The sequence below is a fragment of the Echinops telfairi genome, unplaced genomic scaffold (genome assembly GCF_000313985.2).
Source record: "Echinops telfairi isolate 266 unplaced genomic scaffold, ASM31398v2 ScPeMD7_5592;HRSCAF=6446, whole genome shotgun sequence".
NCBI lineage: Eukaryota > Metazoa > Chordata > Mammalia > Afrosoricida > Tenrecidae > Echinops > Echinops telfairi.
This window is the reverse complement of record NW_022109491.1, coordinates 27,921,272-27,941,103: the sequence shown is the minus strand read 5'-3', so window position 1 is coordinate 27,941,103 and position 19,832 is coordinate 27,921,272. Positions and strand designations below refer to the sequence as shown.

Sequence of the window (19,832 nt, the reverse complement as noted above, 5' to 3'; positions counted from 1 at the left end):
TGCTTGATCACCTCCGCCTCTAGGTCTTTGCACACTTCATTAAAATGTTTTAGTTTGTCTTGAAATCTTCTGTTTAGCTCTTTCATTTCACCATTTCTTCATCCGCTTTAGCTCCTGTACATTTTGAGCAAGTTCCAGAATCTCCTCTGACACCTATCCTGGTCTTTTCTTTCTTTCCTTTCTTTAATAACCTTTTGGTTTCTCCACATATAATGTCCTTATTGCTATCCCACACTTTTTCTGGCTTTCTGTTATTAGTATTTAACTTGTCAACTTGCATAAGAGCAACTGATGATTTGTTCTGCAGATGGCCCTTGGCCTTATTCTTACTCTCATTGAACTTCTTCTCTTTCCACAAATGTAGTTAGTAATTTGATTCCCATGCATTTCATCTGGTGAATTTCACATGTATAGTTGTCATCTATGTTATTGAAAAAAGGTATTTGCAACGAATAAGTCATTGGTCTTGCAAAAGTCCATCGTGATCCCTGGCATAATTTCTATAACGAAGGCTATATATTTTCAAATACTGACCCTTCTTCTTATTTCCAACTTTTGTAATCCAGTCACCGGTACTTGTCAAGACATCCATCTTTTTTTTTTTTTTTTAACTAAATTCAGACACCACAGCAAATCTTTCGTCAAAATGGAATTACCACTTACAGTTCAATCAAACAAAAAGCCCACACTCACTGTTACTGAGTGGATTCTGATTCATACCAAAACTTCCTCTATGCGTTCCTATGACTTTCAATCTTTATGGGAGCAGACAGCCCCTGTAGTGACTAGTAGGTTCAAACCACCGAGTTGTGGTTACCAGCTCAGTGTGAGGCCCACAAGACCACCAGGGCTCTTTACAGTGTTAGAGTGTTAGAGAAGATGCCCTTTGTTATATGCAGTGCCTTCTTATGTCCCTCCACCAACCCCACCCTACAACCATCCACCTCACAACCATGGATCTCTAACTCATTCTCCTGTCTTTGTAGATGTGGGTCACACATTACAGATGCTAGTTGAATTCTGTCCACTGAGTTAGCTAAGATCTGACTCCTGAAAACTCTCACCCCAAACTTCCCAAGATCCCTTTAAAGGGGAAGCTAACGAGGCTGTGTAGCAATTTTTCATCATTTCATTTCTAAAATAAATAGTGGCTCCTTGTACCACATTATGCAATACCCCTGTCCCCTGGTAATGTCTGCCCAGTAAAAATGTCCAGCAATTAAGGCTGGACAATTGTACAAGACCTTCTGGCAATTAATCATAGTTCTTCCTAGATTCCTAAGACTCCCTAATTCCTGCCTCTTGCTCTCTAAAGGCTTTTCCAGTGCAACCTGCTTTAAAGTCCTAGATCTTTGAGGCACATTTTTCAGGACCCCCACGCACCATGAAATCCAGTATTTGTCTACTTCCACCTGGGACAATCAGCAGTTAACTTGGACAGGGGTGCCTCAATATTTCATGGAGCTCCCTACGTAACGTATCTTTCCCAGATTCTGCTTACAGATTTGAAGCCTTTTCAACTCAATCATAACTCCACACCGCGATCTATGCTTCATTGCTTGAGGTCATCCCTCTGCCTTAGGGAAGTTGCAGCTCTGGCTGGTTGGAGGTAGCCACCTCAGATGTAGTAATTAGAAAGTTCCTTGATGTTTGTGTGCTGCATGACGTTTCTGTCATTCCTCCCCTCCTCCCTCCCAAATCATTTTATTAGGATATAATCCAGATGTCATACCATTTAAAAATTTAGTCATATCAGGCACTGTTATACTAGCAATACCACAGTAATTTCAACATATTTTCTTTCTTCTTGCACTCCTTGATATCTGCTCCCCATTATCTCCCTCCCTCCCCTGCCATACCAGCCGGGAACTCTTATTCCAGCTATTATCTCTAAAGATGACCCAACCTGGGTTTCATATACCAAAAAAACATAGAAAGATATGTAACAGAGATTTAAACAAACAAACAAACAAACAAACCACTACCAATAATAACAAAATACAGCAGAGATAAGCCCTAATCTGTAAATATCAAACCAACCCCCCCCCCCGAAAATATTAATAAACCAGATAAAGCTCAAAATGTATGCAAAGGGAGATCAAATGACAAGGTATTAACCAAGTCAGATTTATCCTTTAATCTACTCTAATCATCCCTCCAACATTCTCTTTTTGATAACCAGGCCATTCCCGTCTCTCAATTATGGTCCGAGGGGAATCCCTGGAGGCTTATTTGTGTAGATGCTGCTAATGTATTTTGGGCTCCCACTGTCATTGCCTTCTGCAAACCAGAATTTCACAATTTAAACACTGATACCATTCCCTCATTTGGATTTGGATGATGTCTTTTCCACTCCTTGGATCATAGATGTTGGTGTGTTTCTTCCATGTGGGCTTAGTTGACATGTCAATCATTAGGTGGCTGCTTGTTTGATAATAAGCCTTTAAGACCTCAGTTGCTATTCTTTCTGATAGCTGGGCATCATCCAGTTCTGTCACCACACTTTGCTAGACCACCCATATCTACCATGCTTACTTCATGAGGGTGCTTATCTAGCAGGGCCATGTCATAAGAACTAATTGTTCTTAGATTGGAGCTAGGATTAAGTGGAAACCCCAAATCTATTCCTGAATCTGTTTTCTATCTGCCTCTGGTTCGCCTTAGGGATGCCTTTGTTATTTTGTGGTAGAGAACCTTTGTTATTTTGTGGTAGAGAATCTTACTGATCATCTCCCCAGAGGATATGGCCCTTCTGTTTATAGTGTAGTTGACTTAGCCCATGGTAATGCATTTAAACCAGAATTGAGAAAGGGAGATTAAACACCTGTAGGCTAACTACAAATCATAATATGTGGATTATTGACTTGCACACAGAAAGGCCTTACATGCCTGGACACTATTTGCATAAACAATGGGAATTTGTGGTAGCGCAAAGCTTACCATAATACCCACGGACAATTTCAGACACAGATCTGCCAGAACAATACATATCTTAATAAATCAAGTAGGGGGCCATTGAAGTAGTAAGTAAATGTTAGTCTGCCTTCCGACAGATCTATACTCTTCGTATAGCTGTCCTTTGCTTCTCCATATTCTTTGTGATTTCAGCCGTAAGTCCTCACAGAACCAATGTGTTTGAGATAGAGCTCAGTTCACCTAGTGGAGTTTCCACATCACATCCCTTTGCTATGGCCTTTGGGGTTTGTTGTGCACCTCAAAGATCCAGGGTTCAATGTCCTAGTATTCTATGATCCATGGCCTAGTTCCCCAGGGGTTATGCAGAAATTCGGACCAACCTGCCCTGTTAGAAGCATAGTACCAGACATACTCTCCTATTGAGGTTCATAAAAATACTGTTAGTCATTTTTTCCCCCACTAGAAGGTTGGTTTCCCCCCTTTTTCTACCAACAGAAATGCCCTTGTCTTTTCCCCTCTTGACCTGACTTTCCCGCCATTATCACTTATCCCTCTGGTAAGAATGGCTGCTGGTTTGGGGAAACCTCCTCACCTTTTTGCATGTCTGCTTGCTATTCTTTATTCAACATCGACACAACACTTTACATGGTATGAGATATTTCTCCTGTATACAGTACTCGGCTGCACGTAGTAACTTTTTAAAAGCCAGCTACACATCCCCTGCTTCTAACAAAAAGAAGTGCCCTACTTATGATTGCTAAGACAGTACAGAACACTGTTCATTCCCCAGGAAGGGCTTTAAGAAGAGACTCCTTTCCCTGACTCTGGTTTAATTCAATCAGTGGGTGATTCTTGTATTAAAATAAACCCTACTGGCTCCCACGATGAAGGATATTAACTCACCTCTTTCACTTAGCAAGCAGAACACTTCCTGACATGATCTCAGTATGACAAATTGAATCGATTGCCCTTAGTAGGGCCTGTAAATCAGCAGCAGAGCAGTCAGCCAAAATTTATAGAGATTCAAGGTATGGCTTTGGAGTTACTCATTATTCTCAAATGATATGGAAATGGACATGTTTTAACCTCCCCTAGAACTCAGATTTAATATGGTCCTCTAGAGGTAGACCTCCTAGAGGCCCCCTTGCCCCCTTAGGAAATTGCAGCAATAAAAATATAAGTGATTCTGCCTAGAGGAATACCCCTGGAAATAATTTGGCTGACACGGCAGTGATACCAGTTGCTTCCCAAACTTTACTTGCTCCACAAATAACTAAAAGAACAAAAACTAAACCCACCGCTATTGAGTCATTATCAATTTACTGAAACCCTTTATACCAGAGAAGAACCATGTCCATAAGTTTTCCAAGGCTGTGGCCCTTTATGGAAGCCGACTGCCACAGCTTTCCCAGCAGAGCAGCTGGTGGGTTTGAACCAGTGACCTTTCAGTTATCATTTGGGCTCTTTAACCACTGCATCACTAGGGCTCCTCTAGAAATAACGAAAGGAGTAGTTAAACATGATTTCACTAAGGAAGAACACGATTTTGGTTCCCATAATATATTCTTGGAGGGCTACACTCTTAATGAAGTAAACTCTGACAGCCCCCTCAGAAGACAACCATTAGCTCCCTCCACTGGGGGAAGCTAGGCTATCCTCAAGACTGAAAAACTGGCATATGGATAGGATCTAACCAAAGAGTTATTCTCTCAAAATTTCTTAACATTCCCCTGGCTCAAGCCTCACACATAAGTTTCCGCATGAGACATGGGAAGATAATTGAAACTTTGAAGAAATACTAGAGGGTGATATTATTAAGGCAGTGGAGAATATTGATAAATCATATTTATTTATTACAATCCTGGAAAGTATCTTGACATGTTCCTTTGCCACTTCCCTTACCTTCTGAGCAAATAGCTCATCCAGTGCATGTAACTATGTATTAATAATGACTTGTTCATTCTCACATTGGATCAAAGCTCTTCCTTGTACAATGCTACTGCCACCTTATGGAGCCATGGTGGTGTAGTGGTTACGAGTTGGGCTGCAATCTGCATGGTCAGCAGTTTGAAACCAGCAGCAGCAGCTCCACAGGAGAGAGACTGGGCTTTCTACTCCCATGAACAGCGACAGTCTCAGAAGCCCACAGGGCTCTCTGGGAGTCGCCCTTGACTCGATGGCAGGGGGACCTTTGTGCAAAGAAGCTTCTGGAAAACACTATTCTGATTTGGAGAGCCCCAAACACTCTGCAGGGACAAAGGATTTCACGTCTGGGCCAGATAATTCAAGACATGTGTGAAATCCTTCTGCTCTGTCAAAGATGACATTGCCTCTACTAATTTCTTGTGCACAACTAGAGAAACTAATGGAATTTTAAAAATTCAAATCGCCGAATAGCCAAATTGTCAGTCTGTAGAATTGCCTTCGACTAAAGTTCTCTCTGTAGTCCTTTTGAATTTAAGATATAACCTACTTGGAATTCCTGAACTTAACTCTCATGAAATAATGACTACAAGACTTATGCCTATGTCCTATCTGGACTCTAACCCAATACAACCAGTCGCACGAATGTACTGCCTTTTATTCTAGAACAGATTTTTCTCAAAACCAGGAGGCTTTTAAGGAAGTCAGGCCTGAACCTCAATCTTTATTTTAAAAATTTCCAGGTAGTTTTATCTACTGATGATGGGATCAGGTATCAGGCATCAAAGATCCAAAGCAAAACAAACAAACAACAACAGCAACAACAACAAAATCATATCAATGGGAATGAGGGGGAGGGCAGAGTGGAGACCTAAAGCCCATCAGTCGTCCATTAGACACCTCCTGTTAGAAGGGTCACAAGGAAGAGACGAGCCAGTCAGGGTGCAGTATAGCACCAACGAAACACACAACCTTCCTCTAGTTCTTGAATGCTTTCTCCACCCACCCACTATCATGACTCCAATTCTATCTTACAAATCTGGCTAGACCACAACACGTGTACTGGTACAGATAAGAGCTCACAACACAGGGAATCCAGAACAGATAAACGCCCCCAGGACCAATAAGGGGAACAGCAATACTAGGAGGGTAAGGGTAACGCCAGGGCAGTAAGGGGGAACCAATCACAATAATCGACTTATGGCCCCCCTCCTGGGGGGATGGACAGCAGAAAAGTGGGTGAAAGGAGAGAGCGGTCAGTGTAAGACATGAAAAAAAAGAGAATAATTTATAAATTATCAAGGGGATATGGGGGAGAGAGGGCGGGGGTAGGAGGAAAAAAGATGAGGAACTGATACCAAGGGCTCAAGTAGAAAGAAAATGTTTTGAGAATGATGATGGCAACAAATGTACACATGTGCTTGACACAAAGAATGGATGTATGGATTGTGATAAGAGCTGTAAGAGCCCCCAATAAAATTAAAAATTATATTTTCCAGGGAATGCTATATCCACCTATCTCAACTTAAGAATGTTAAAGAACCCAGAAGGACTACAATGGTCCTTTAAATGCCCTACTGGCTAGAAGCAGACATCTGAGAAGCAGACTTCTAGCCCAAACCACAGGGCGAGATAGATCTCCTGCAAGTTACTGTACTTTCCATTGTCAGATTGGTCTGTAATTCCCTGGTACACTTTATTCATTGACTGGGTTTCTCTAGAACACTTTATTTCCATGAGGTCACCTGAAATCTGTGAATCTTATTTCATGTTGCATGCCAAATTCCCATCACTAACTCCATGGTTTCATTTCCTGGAGCTGGGGGACGCTGTTGGATAACTGCTGTGCTGCTGAGTGCAAGGTTGGTATTTCAAAACAGCCAGCTGCTCTGCAGGAGAGAGACAGGCCGTCTACTCCCACAAAGATTTATAGCCTCGGGAACTCTAGCACTATGAGTCCAAATCAATTCAGTTTCAGGGCCTTTTTATTTGTCTCCCCCATATTACTTTTGGTAAGTTTTTATTTATTGGTAAGATTACTTTATGCAAATCACTTACATTGATATTTTATCTTTCTTTTTTCTCATTGCAGCTATTCTTATTTGCAGTCAGCTATTTATGACAAGATTTCCCTTGTTTTGATATCTTATTTTTTTTCCATAAAAGTAAGTTAAGGGGGAATATTTTTTATCACAGCTATTGTTTTTAGATATTTGCCTGATAGTATCATTTGTTATTATTATTTCTCCACTATGAAGTTTTCCTTAGGCATCTTGGTGGCATAGTGATTATGCGTTGGGCTGCTATCAGCAAGGTCAGCAGATCAAAACCACCAGTTGCTCCCTGGAAGAAAGACGGGACTTTCTACTCTTGAAAACCCACCGGGGCGGGTGTACCTTTCCCCACAGGGTCGCTATGAGTCTGCATTGACCTATGACAGTGAGTTTGGTTTTTTTGGTATGAAGTTTTCCTGAAGTATTTTACTCTATGATGTAACCCTTATTAATAAGGCCTGTGAAAACATTTGTTAAATTAGGCCAATCTATTGGTAGTGCCAGCAACCTTCCTAAATATTGAATATGCCATTCTCCTCCCACGTCTGTGCAGGAGCATTCAGGCCGTCTAGTAGCACCCATCTTAAACTATAATTCTACTCCAAGTGCTGCTATCAATAATTCTATCACCCATAAACAAGCCACTCAAGTTAGACAGTGGCACCGTTCTGAATAAGTGGATCAACCCCACGTGGCATGCTCTAGCTTAACCCAACGCATAGCGCCAGCCAGGTCATGGAGCACTGAGACCCGTGCCTTGCCAAACCTAAGACATCAGAGAGTCCACCGTAGGCTGTTTAGCGCTACTCCACACACGCTGTGCCAGATCCACCTTTCCTCGACATAGTTAGTTGGCTGCTTCAAGGAGTTGGTTAATGGGTCAGGTCCATTTTACTAACTAGCGTAACGATACTAATGGTTGTTATTGTCACGATTGGAATAATGAGATGCTATTAGAAACACATCATCAATTTTCTTACCCCCAAATATCAAAAGAATGTCTCTAACTAAAGTCACACACACACCACAATGCATAGAAGAAAGAAGACCATGTTCCCAAACCCAGTGTGGGTGATGATCGTGCGACGCTTCTTAAGAGGATCAAACTATTGGATGACGAGTTGTGTGGATGGATATGCTAACAAAACTATTAAAAATAAAATAAAAGGAAAGGACAACATAAAGCCATGCACACAGACCGTAACTTTTCTGGTGAAGTTGAGTGATCATTCTAAATGGCCTGTCCCAGGAGTCAGTTGCTCCTCTGACGTAGCCAGGCTCTCTACCCATTCCCTCCTCAGATAACAGAAGCAGAAGTCCAAGCAATGGCCTGGTGAAGACGAGAAACATGGTGCCCAGTGATTGGTACAAGGATAGTATCTAACAGCTAAAAGGCCTATTTAAAACATACAGCCAAAAAATAATAATAAATAAAACATACAGCCATCTAGTAACCCGAGAAAATCAGTCCATAGTCTTTATGTAGGATTCCCCTGAAATCCTTGATCAAGAAGAGGAAATGTGAGAAAGCCCTAACAGTGAGGCACTCGATGTAGCAGGGACGCTGGCCTGGAGCTGAGCACAGACACCATTTGTATAGTCCTTGTACTTTCCTGCTGTCAGACATAAGTGCGCATCTAAGGACATGCTTTTCTCTGTGCTCAAATATAAGCAGGATGCCACGGCATCGCCATGGGGGTCTTGATGCAAGTAGTTGTCAGACATCTCATGCCAAGAGATATTTTACTTGCAGAAGCCATTTTTACAGCACGTTCCCAGGAAAGACTATCCTGTAACTGTCTTATAGCCAGGCCCGTCTACAAGTAAGGTCTGGAACCAATGCTAGACATCCACCTGACCTTTCTTGTTTTGGGAAAAGCTGCCTTCGGCTTCCTGAGCTGTCAACTCGCCAATGAAAAGTTGTGCATTTTCTCAGTCCTTGATTTTCCCCTATAAATGCGTCTGTTCGGCTCCAACATTTTGAAGAGCTTGATTTTCCCCGTGTGGACGCTGGGTTTCTCCGGTTCAAACTGTCTCGATCGAGTAAGAAACCTCTTTGCTTCTGTTCTGTGCATTGCTTTCCTGTGGTCAAAAGACAATGCGGAGTGGAGGCTGCTGTCATCTGCCCAGCCTAGTCCTGAGTAGAGAGAGTAGCGTGGCGAGGCTGACAGAGGCCACCTGCTGCCCTTACCTTCAGGGTACTTGTAGAGGCTGGTGATATCCACGCGGGCGTCGCTGCCCACCGCCTTGGTGCTGATGCATCTCCCGATCTTCTTTGTGTCTGAGTACACACGCTCTCGGCTCTCGCCCTCATGCCAGAGCCAGGTGATGTAGTCCGCATTGACCTCCGCAAACACGAACGGGCCGTCATGGGCCAGGTGCACATCGCCCTCACGGATGGCAGTGACGGAGGCCGGGCCACAGCGAAACACACCTGGGCAGAAGGGGTGGGCATGCGCAGTGTGGGTGGGAAAGACCAGGGGCCTTGGGACCTGCCCACCGAGCCCGTACCTTCACTCTCCTCCTGGGGGGTGGCATCCAGCACCTGCCAGCCATTGTACGAGGGGCCCAGGTCCTTCCGGGCAAACCAGCACTCGTTCCAGACGTGGAAATTCCTGCCACAGAGGGAGGATGAGTTAAGTGGCCTAGGCTGAGCACCGGAGCCCAAAGGATGGGGAGCTTCTATCTGGGCCTGGCACTCTGCCTGAGGTCCTGCCAAGACCTTCTGGGTCATTCATTCACCTTTCTGAGGAGCACATATTCCCAAAGTGCCAAGGACCTGGTTCAAGGTGTCAGGAATCCGCTGCAAATTAGAAGCCCCTTGCCCTCATGCAGTTTACATTTTAATAAAGCCTACAGCTGGGGAGACAGCCAGATGTAGACAAGTAAAAGAAATGCAAGTAACCATAGATGTTGGGAAGAAAGAGAGGCCCTTGGATCCAAAAATAACCGCTTGTGATAGATATTTAGATAAATGACATCCTAAAAACAAAACCAAAAAACCCAGAAAACAAACCCACTCCACCTGGCTGAGTGGGGATTTTGGGGGCAAATCTTCACAAGCAGAGAGCGTCTCATCGAAAGTGAGACCTACATGAGAAAGAGCTCCAAACTCCAAACGCCTTGGCCTTGCTGCCAGGAACTCGGCCCCGGGATCGCCTGTCCCAGTTTCAGCCAGCGACAGACACCGACCGACCGGGTTGATCTGGAAACTTCTAAGTTGATTCCCAAGCGTTTGTGAACAAGCTGGGTGGTGACAGATGCCCCCCCCCCCATAAAGGAGTGTCTGTCCATGGTGCATAGGGAAGGGAAAAGAAGGTGGTCCCTTTTGGGGTGGGGGTTACCCCTGTGGGAAGAAGAAGATGGGAACTAAGAAGAGGAGAAGGGGGGTGGGGGCAGGAAGAGAGGAACTGAGGTAAAAGGCTGGAGACCAGGCAGAAGAAAAGATGGCTGGGCGTGCTCCCTAGGGGATGGCTGCAGGACGCTCTAAGGTACAGAGGCTGTCTGTACGTCTGTCCATCATCTGCCCTAATTTTCTGGAAGCTGACTATACAGGGGGTGAAATGTTTGTGCGCAGGATTTTCTTGTGTGTTAATCATCATTTTGGATAAAGTTCTTCATGGAAATGTTCACTTTGAACACTGTGACCTCTATGGAAACCCTTTGTGCACTGCTATGGAGGGGTGGAATGTACAGTGAAGAATAGCAGATAGCGCGCAGCTGGGTAAAAGTGGGGAGGGCCGCTGTATACGCGTATACCCCATTCTCTGTACAGCCTCTCTCGGAAAGGATGTGTGAGACACGAGCCAAGTGTTGTCTCTGGAGAGGACGAGGGGTGCCTGGGAGACAGGCTGGGAGGGAGACTTTTCCCTGTGACCCACTTTGAACCTTTAAAATATTGGCCCATATGGGTGTATTTCCTGTTTTTATCGAGGAAACCAAAATGAGTTGTTAAATTTTGTTCCTAGAGTCTTGGTTTGTTTAAATGGAGGGAGCAGGCTGTTTCCCACCCGGGGAGCACAGCCCCCCTTGCCCAGGCATGGAAGGGGAGCAGGAGTCCTGTGACTATGTGGAGGAAAGGTACCCCCCACCCTGGAATGCCCAGGAATCTTAGGGAGCCCTCCAATCCCCACAGAGTGCGGAGCTCAGGATCAAGGTTCCAGGCAATCAAATCTTGGGGTCTGTTCTAACGTCTGAGTTGTGTGTCCAGTGGCTCCCCGTGCCTCTCACAAAGGAGTCCTGCCTCTCTGGACCCCGCCTGCCTCTCCAGCGGGCCCCTCTCACTCTCCACAGAACCGGCTCGGACTCAGCACAGTGGCACGGTCAACCTAATGGAAGACGAGGCCCTGCCATTCTTGCTAAGGAACCCCGAGAGCCCTGGTCAGGCATCCCCAACCCACCACATGCTGTCTTCCGTCAGGTCCTCCAGGGTCCGCCCAAAAGAGTCCACATATTTGTCCACACTCAGGTTCCTGTCTGTGTCATGGGCCGAGTTGAAGTTGGACACAACCCGTGTGGCGATCCCCAGGCACCTAAGGACTGAAGGGCAAGAGGCTGGGAAGGCTCCAGGAATAGGCCAGGACATCAGACAGGGCACAGAGCCTCCTTTCAGGCCCAAGTTCCTTCCCGTCTCTACTGGCCAGTCTGCTTTGGTTGAGCTGGGCCTCCCGTCTGACACACCTGCATAGGGGTCTTCGGGGGACACAGGCACCTCTGTTAGAATCGATGGACTGAGGCTGACAGACCATGCAAGGCACGGACTAGAACCTGTTCCATTTCCAGGGGAGAACCTAAGACCTAGGCATGCACAGAACTCACCCAAGGGCACATGGCGAGGTGGAAGCAGAGGGAGGTGGGACCCCCAAACATAAGATCAAAAATCATGAAAATTAACTACCCGGTGTTTCTATTTATCAACCCGACCTCCATTTCATCATGACAAATGTTTTACAATGCATTTTTTGAACCCTGCAAATATATACAAATACATGCAAAGAGGGGCAGACTCTGTGGGTATATGTTGAGGGGCCGGGGGGGGAGGCAATAAGACATTCTTTCCAGGGTACCTGTGCACATGACTCCAGCGAAGACCCAGCACTGGCCGTATTTGACAGGCTTGTACCTGCCCTTGAACCACTTCTGCAGAATGGCCACACTGCCTTGCCAGTGCAGTGGGCTGGTGCCACCGCCATACTTGCCCTGCCACTGGCCTTGCACCACGCCCCGGTCATTGTTGCTGTTCACCTGGGAGAGGGGTGGGGTGGGCGGTGGGGTGGGCACAGGCCTACAACCGTCCAGGGCTCCCTCGAGGTTGCTGCCTGGCTTCCCCTCCAGAAACCTTACCACTGTTCAAGCAGCTCCAACCTTAGCCTACCCAATGGCATGAGCCCACTCTTTAAAACTGAGGGCATCTATTGCCTTGAATTACCGACTTTTTTTAAAGTACCGTTTATCTTTCTCAATTATCTTCCACTTGCATCTTCTGATGTATGGTTTTAGTATTTCCTGATTTAAGTGATCTATCTCTTGGGACTGATGCTGCTGTAATTCGAGAAGCAGCTAACATCGAGTAAATGTTTATTAAATGCCAACACTGACCTAGGGACTTTGTAGACACATTAGCCTGTTTAAGTCTATGATGTAGCGTCTATTGCTCTGTAACCCTGCCCCTCCCATCCCCTGTTGCCCTCTCCCCCTTTCTCAAATGAGAAAACCATGACTCAGAGGGGTTAAGCGGCCAGTCCAAAATCACACATCAAGTTAGTTAAGAAGGTGACCCCTGGATTTAGGACTTTGATTTGGGATCCTGGGTTTTTGTTTCCAAACCCAAACAAATCCACTGTCATCAAGCCAATTCTAACTCCTAGTGGCCCTATAGGGCAGAATCGAACTGATTGGTGGGGTTTGGGAGACTGTAAATCTTCACAGGAGCAGATAGCCTCATCTTTCTCCTGCAGATCAGCTGGTGGGCTTGAACCACTGGCTTTCTGGTCAGCAGTTCATTACTTAACACACTATGCCCCCAGGTCTCATTTAGGACTTCAGGGTTCTACTGCTTGGATTAGTCATTGCTTTTCACGATTCTACTTTAAAACACCTGGGAGGTTTTGAGGAACCGATGTTTAATATCAAATACTTTAAAAATTAAGCTTTGCCCATCCTGACCTTGACAGTTGCCTTTGATAGAGCTTGTTGACCTGCTGGTTCCCTTTCAAGGAGGAAGCATGCTGGCTTGAGTGTTGTGATAGGTTAAAGATGGCACTTCTCCCATGGAAAGGGGATCTATGTCCCTTCCCTTTGAACGTGGCCTTGGCTATAGGTGCTTTGGGTGGAGCCCTAGCAGCATAATGGTTATGCATTGGGCTGCTAACCACATGGTCAGTAGCTCAAAACCACCAGCCAGCTCTATGGGAGAAAGAGGAGGCTTTCTACTTTTGTAGTGTTACCGTCTTGGAAACCCGCAGAGGCAGTTCTACCCTGTTCTCAAGGGTTGTGGTGAGTCGGCATCGACTCAATGCCATGGGTCTAGTTTTGGTTAGGGGGATAGCTCCTTTCACCAATGCTGTTTCCAAGCCCAGGCTTTCTGACCTTGAGCCCACTTCCTTTCTCTTGGAACTATAGAAGTCCAATCACCCTGAGACGGCCATCCGTTGAGGGAGCCTCGGCTAGCCACATCAAGAGGCTACACATAGAGAAAGAGCAATGGCTGACCAGCCCCAACCACCTCAGCCCTGCTGCCAGACATGAGTTCCATCTTGGAGATTCCACCTTCAGAAGACAAGACATGGAAGACAACCAAGGGAACACCAACAGCCAGAACCGAGGCTGCATATATATGGCCCAGATCAAATGACCCCAGGCTTCTATACCAGGTCATCCATCCAAGATGGAGCAGACACAAGGCACCCTCATGGTACCCTGTCCGGGTTCCTGATCTACAAACTCGTCAGCTCAATCAAGGGCTGTTTTATGCTTCTGAATTTTGGAGTGGTTTGCTAAGTAGCAACAGAGCATCCAAACAGAAGCGCCTTGGGAAAAAAAATCACAGGATGAGAGAGTACATGCAGGACCAGCAGGGGGCGCCTTACCATGGCACTGATGACCCTGGTGATGTAGACGGGGTCATGGCGGCTGGACACGTCGCTGGCTGGGTTGTCTTGGTGACTGGGGCTTCGGTCCAGGATGGAAAGACAGATGTTCAAGATGTTCTCCTCAAACTGCTCCCCCCACAAGAAAGCTGGGCTTAGAGGCCTGTGCCTCTCACATATCCCGAGACCCTCCCAAAGCCCTCACCCAGTCACTTGAATAAGGGTGGAGGATTCCCCCTGACCCCAGCCCCAGGGATGTCACGGAGCAAGTCTCAAAGCCCGTTCTCAGCGTCACCTCAGGACCCGAAGCTCAATCTTCTTCATGCCTCTCTCCTGCTCAGTAACCTCCCGTGGCTGCTTATTGACCACAGGACAGTCACAACAGCTCTTGTGCTCCATCTACTTCATCAATATACTCATTTGTTTTACCTGATGCTTTCAAATACATAGGTTTGAATTACTTTTGTGTTTTGCAGGAGGGATTTCTACATAAAAATGAAGATTGTGGCCTCTGAAGATCTGGAAGGCCCAGGAACCAGTAGGTACTGAGCAGTCCTTGTCCCTTAGCCAGGTCCTGGTCTCTCTAGGTCAGCACAGCATCTATGCTCCACACCGACACCCCAAATCCTCAACCCCCGGCACTCAGGGCAATGCTGACGGTGCTCACAACCTGATGCTTGCTTGAGGCTCCACCTTGCTTTTTGTAAGGCACCTGGGCTCAGGCAGAGAGGAGACCCACCCCTAGCTCTCACACTTCCCACCTCCATCCTCGTGTTCTTCCCTCGGCCTGTCCAAATCCCGCTCAACTTCAGAGACCTGACTCAAAGATGCTGCTCCCAGTCCCTGGATAGAATTTCTTTCCATGCTCTCCTCTTTACCTGTCCTTCCCCCAGCACACTCTGAACTGTATCTAGTCATCTAAGCCAATGGATCTCAAAAGTGGACTCCCAGACTGGTTCTATCAGCAGTGCCCGGGAGCTGGTTAGCAATGCAAAATTTCTGCTCTGCTCTGCCCTGCCTCAGACCTACAGAATCAGTGATGCTGGGAGCGGGGACCCAGCCACCTGTGCGAATGAGGTCTTCAGGGGATTCTGGGATCCGTTAAGGCTTGAGAACCTCTCATCTAAACTTTTTTTCCTTCCACAGCAGAACAGGCCTCGTCTGTGTCCAGGCCGTGTCCAAAGTGTCTCTCCTCCCAAGGACCTAGGCCAGGCCTTGGCACAGCTGAACGAACGAATGGTGTGTGCTAGGAATCTGCCTAGCGTGGCTCCATTTGGGGAGAAGTGAATAGACAGAGGGCCCCCAAGGTGACTTCACTGCCCAGCCCGCGCCCCGTCTGGCCTGTGCCCCTGGAGACCTGCCCGTAGTTCCAGCCTTGGGCTCGGATGTGGTTCTCCACGCCTCGGAAGATGACCCCGCTGTCGTTCAGCACGTACTCCTGTCGCTCTTCCTCTGAGGCCAGGAACACATCGTCCTCTGAAAAGCAGTCAGCAGGCCCCGTGTGGGCTGGGGCTCTGGCCGTGGTAGCCTGGGAAGGGGCTACATCAGGGGTCAGCAACACGATGGCGCCTGGAGGTTGTGGGGACAGGAGGAGACACTTCTGCCAAGTCCCCAAGCCCCACTCTATCGTGGGGTGAACCCCCAGTTCAGCTCAGAGTTGTGACACCTTTGGGGTCACCCTCCTCGATGCCCAGGGCAGCCTTGGATTTCTTGAGTATTAAGAAGGAGACTCCGTGCTAATGATAAGGTCCAGGCGTCCCTTCGCTGAGGCCTTACAGTGTACTTTGCACTTGACAAGCATTAACTCTGTCACTTTGCTCCACAATCTTATTTGGCAGGCGCTGTGATTATTTGCCACATCACAATGAACAAACTGAGATTCAGAAGGGAAGTAAGTACCATAGAGGAGCCGTACCTGATTAAGGTCTACCAGATGCCCAAATCCAGGTTCTTACCCACTCCTGGGCTTCTCCTGGCCACCTGGCACCCCTCACTACACACTAGATTCTAACCGTCTCACACACACCCTACCACCCCCCCAAACTCTATGTCTCCTTTGTAGCACCTGCTGCCCGGCTCCTCTACCCAGTGTCCATCACTGCCAAGGCCAGCCTCTGTCCCAACTCTTGGCAGTCACCTCCCTGCCCCTTAACATGCCTCTTGGGCTCCTTCTGCCTCTCCCCAAAGCAGGCCTACTTTTGCAAACAGCTTCCAGGAATGTATCTGCCTTGGGCCAGGCAACTCCTACCTGGGCACCATGGGTTGAAAAGTAACACAAACTCGCCCAGTTTCCTGTTGCTGTGCTTGCGGCGGGAGGAAAGCCTGGCACTCAGCTGGTAGTGGCCGATGGCAGCGTTGGGAGGGCTGGTGAGGCTGACGGTCACGGCGTTCTGGGTCTGAGTCTCCTGAGCTGCCCTCCAGGCAGTGTCCTGCTCCGGCCCCGAGGTTTGGAACTCAGCTTTGGTGTGGAGAGCCTCAGAAGCCTGCGGTCCTGGCGGAGGTGGGAAGAGGGTCAGGAAGCCCAGCTCCCGAGAAGTGGAGAAGTGTGGGCCTGAATGGATAGAGACTATCGGGGGAAAGGATTTGCCCACGGTATACCAGGCTGCCCTGGCTCCTCGCCCTTCCTGGACCAAAGAATAAAGGATCTTTGAGACCAAAGTTCAGGACTAGGTCTAACCAGGAAAGGGAAGACAAGCTTGGGTTCTGAAGGTGTGCAATGATTTTCCATGACCTTCTCCGGAGCCCTCGCTGCCACAGATCCCATCTCATCCATCCCCAGAAAGCGATCATCAACGACCCCCTACAAGGACTTGCTTTCCCCCGTGTGCTCGCTTGGAGCGGTGACACAGGGTGTTGGTGGATGAGTTACAGCTAAAGCCTCTTGGATTGCAGACCAGCTGCAGGTGCTTCGAGGAGAAGTTACCTGTTTCCACCGTGAAGACGAGGGCCTCCTCGCTCTCCAGGGCCCTGCTGACACTCATTAGGATGGTGAACGCCTGACCCCTGCGGACCACCAGGTTGGGGCTGGGGAACTCCTGGGTGTGGTGGCTAGTGGCGTTCCTCTGCCGCTGCCAGTCCACCTTCGTGATTCTGACTCCTGGGCAGGAAGAGGACAGAGACATGAGGCTGAGGCCTTAAATTGTGACTCACCTGTCGCCCGACGTGGCATCTTATTTGCTTCTTTCAGCCAGTCACTTGCTAATTCTGCCACTACTTGCCACATGGGTGTTCTGTGCCGAGCTGCTGTTTGGCATTGACGGTCAAGGTGACAGGACAGTGAGCGGAGCTGCTGTTTGGCCCTGACGGTCAGGGTGACAGGACAGGAGCCACAGACCCAGTGGTTGGGGTCAGCTGTCCATGGTTCCAGTGCCGACTCAGCCATCTAGGGACTGAACTATTCTCTACTTAATCTCTCCGTATCTCAGTTCTCCGCTTTGCAGAATGGGAGTAACAATACTCTTTGTGGGGTGATGATGAAGATCGCTGCAGGTCATTTAGGGCTCGTAGAGCACAAGAGCTTTTATATCCCAGGCTAGCAGGTGTGACAGATGCTAGGCAGAGGGGCCGTCAGATGACGCATTATCATTTCCATCCATGCTCTCAAGGAAAAGGAGGCTGAGCTGAACAAACATACCCGGGGAGCGGACGACGTCCCCACGGTGACGAGGAGGTTTTCTTGAGAAGGTGACAGCAAGACTGAGTCTTGACTTGGAGAGGCGGAAGGCGCATCTGACCTCAGTCCAGTTGGTGTGGGGTTTGTTATTCAGGAAACGTATATGGAACCTGAATAGGGGGTAGGCATCATGCTGCATGCAGCAGACACAGGAATACAAGGAAGACTCCGGCCCCATGTGCAGGCCGCTGACTGTCCAGCAGAGGAAGAGGGCATTAAGCACACAACCTCAAACGTCCAAGCACAAGCTTGGGAATGGTACATAAGGGCGTGGCCTCTGGAGCCCCCGACCACGGAATTCAGGCTCTCGTGGTTTGGCCTCTAGGAAGAACCACGGAAGGTGGGGCAGTGGGCAGCCTGGCAACTTCTAAAATTTGAGAGAAAGTTGAAGTGTTGGGGAGGTGATGTGGTCGGAGGGATCTACATGGGCCAGACACCCCCTCTCCTGTTCAGCCACACTGGCCGGGGTACCGTCCCTGACCCTCCTAAGCATGCCTCCTTTTCAGAGCTTTTGCCCAGCCTGCCCCCCGAGCAGTCAGATACCTGTACGACTTGCTCCTTCACGTCTTCAGGTTACCTTTGCAATAAGGTCCCCCTGATCATACGCCTTTTCTCTTTTTAAAAATGAAATGCACTATTTTCATCAGATTGTACAGCTATCATCCGTATCCTTCCCCCATGCTGCTCTCCCCATTCAGCTGCCGCGCTGTGCTAGACAGAGCAGAGATGAACCTGCCCCGCTGAGTCCAAAGGACAGACTCTGGAGCAAAAGAATGCTTGTTCTTTTGAACCACTGAGTGTTGGAGTAGTTTGTGATATGGCAGTAGATACCTGAAACACGGAGGGAGCCCCTGTAACTGGGATTGAATTATCAAAGGGCCAAGTGAGAGATTCCTACTGAAACTTAATGGACTTAAGTGGCATCATTTTCACATCCACATTTGCGGCTGTCAGTTCATACTTGCTGAATTTCTCAATTTGAAACTCTGGTGACTGGGTGGGGTTTTAGGACCTTTCTCTAATAATAACAGCTCTTCTTTCCCATCTGTAGACCCTGACTCAGAGGCTGGGTGAGCAGGTCCCAGTTGGCATGAAGATCGTCTCCCTCCATCTATGATAACAAGAATCAGATGACTAACCTTCACAATAGTACTCATCAGGAACCAGACACCGTTCTCTGTGTTACTTTGTATTTACAAACTTATTTAATCTTCATTACCATCGGATGCAGTAAATACTATGATCATGGCCCTTTTGACAGATAAGGCATATGAGGCACCAACAGGTTAAGTCACTTGGTCGCGACCATACAGCTGGTAATTGTGGTTCCGGGAATCTTTGCTCCCTACTTCCTTGATGATCATGGTCGGAGACCAGGAACGGTCAACTCTTGGGTCATCAGAGGTTGGAGTGGGAAAAGCAAGGCTTCGAAGCCACACAAGGCAGAGCCCTCATCCTAGTTCTGTCGTGCTTTCATGGGACCTCGGGCTTGTCACTTCACCTTTCGATGTCGCAGTGTCCTGCCCTAAACATGGGGAGATGGTAGTTCAACTGACAGGGCCAACTCTCTTGAGGTGAGGTCCAGTGGCATGGTGGTTGGCACAAAATAGACACTCAGCTAATAATGTCTTCTTCTGTCTCTTTGAGGTAGGGGAAAGACACTCTTTGACACGATGTGCTTCCACTCCTTGCCTGCTCCCCCGATACTTCTCCCCACGGTCGGTGCCCACCACCCTCTGCACAGGCTGGGAGCCCAGAGGAGGGCCCTAAAATGAAGTCTTCCCATTCCTACTTCATAAGTGGAACAGAACTGGTCCCAGGGTCATCCTTCACGTCCGTCTAATGTTTATGGACTGTCCGATGTTCATTGTCGAGAGAGGAAAGACAGCTACATGACCCCAGGTAACAGAGCTGGCTTTCATGACTTCTTGAAGTACTTCTTCCCCAAGGAGAAGACTCAACCCCTCAGTCTGATTCTTGAGAACCTCATCATGAGGCTCGCCCCTCTTTCCATCGTGCTGAAGCTCCTCTGTGTCTTCTCACGTGCTCCTCTTATTTCTGCCTCTGGATCCTAGTACGGCAGAAGTATAAACCTTGGTGTCCCTCTAATCTGGGTCAGAATCCTAGAACCGACATGCGCTCTCTCACCGTGTGTCACGAGAGATTGACTTCACTCTC

The 19,832-nt window shown here is 47.8% G+C and overlaps 1 protein-coding gene across 1 annotated transcript in view; it reads right to left on the bottom strand.

Moving 5' to 3' along the window:
* The window catches only part of TGM6 (transglutaminase 6), a 63,838-nt gene extending 44,820 nt beyond the window's left edge, over positions 1 to 19,018 (bottom strand). Inside the window, exons 1-9 of the mRNA XM_030886993.2 lie at positions 18,961 to 19,018; positions 16,905 to 17,078; positions 16,230 to 16,472; positions 15,339 to 15,457; positions 13,982 to 14,110; positions 11,960 to 12,137; positions 11,294 to 11,432; positions 9,405 to 9,508; positions 9,085 to 9,327 (exon numbers count right to left, since the gene is read on the bottom strand). Coding sequence (XP_030742853.1) covers positions 9,085 to 9,327; positions 9,405 to 9,508; positions 11,294 to 11,432; positions 11,960 to 12,137; positions 13,982 to 14,110; positions 15,339 to 15,457; positions 16,230 to 16,472; positions 16,905 to 17,078; positions 18,961 to 19,018 — 1,387 coding nt within the window. The remainder of the gene's footprint in view (positions 1 to 9,084; positions 9,328 to 9,404; positions 9,509 to 11,293; positions 11,433 to 11,959; positions 12,138 to 13,981; positions 14,111 to 15,338; positions 15,458 to 16,229; positions 16,473 to 16,904; positions 17,079 to 18,960) is intronic.
* Between the last annotated feature and the right edge of the window lie 814 nt (positions 19,019 to 19,832).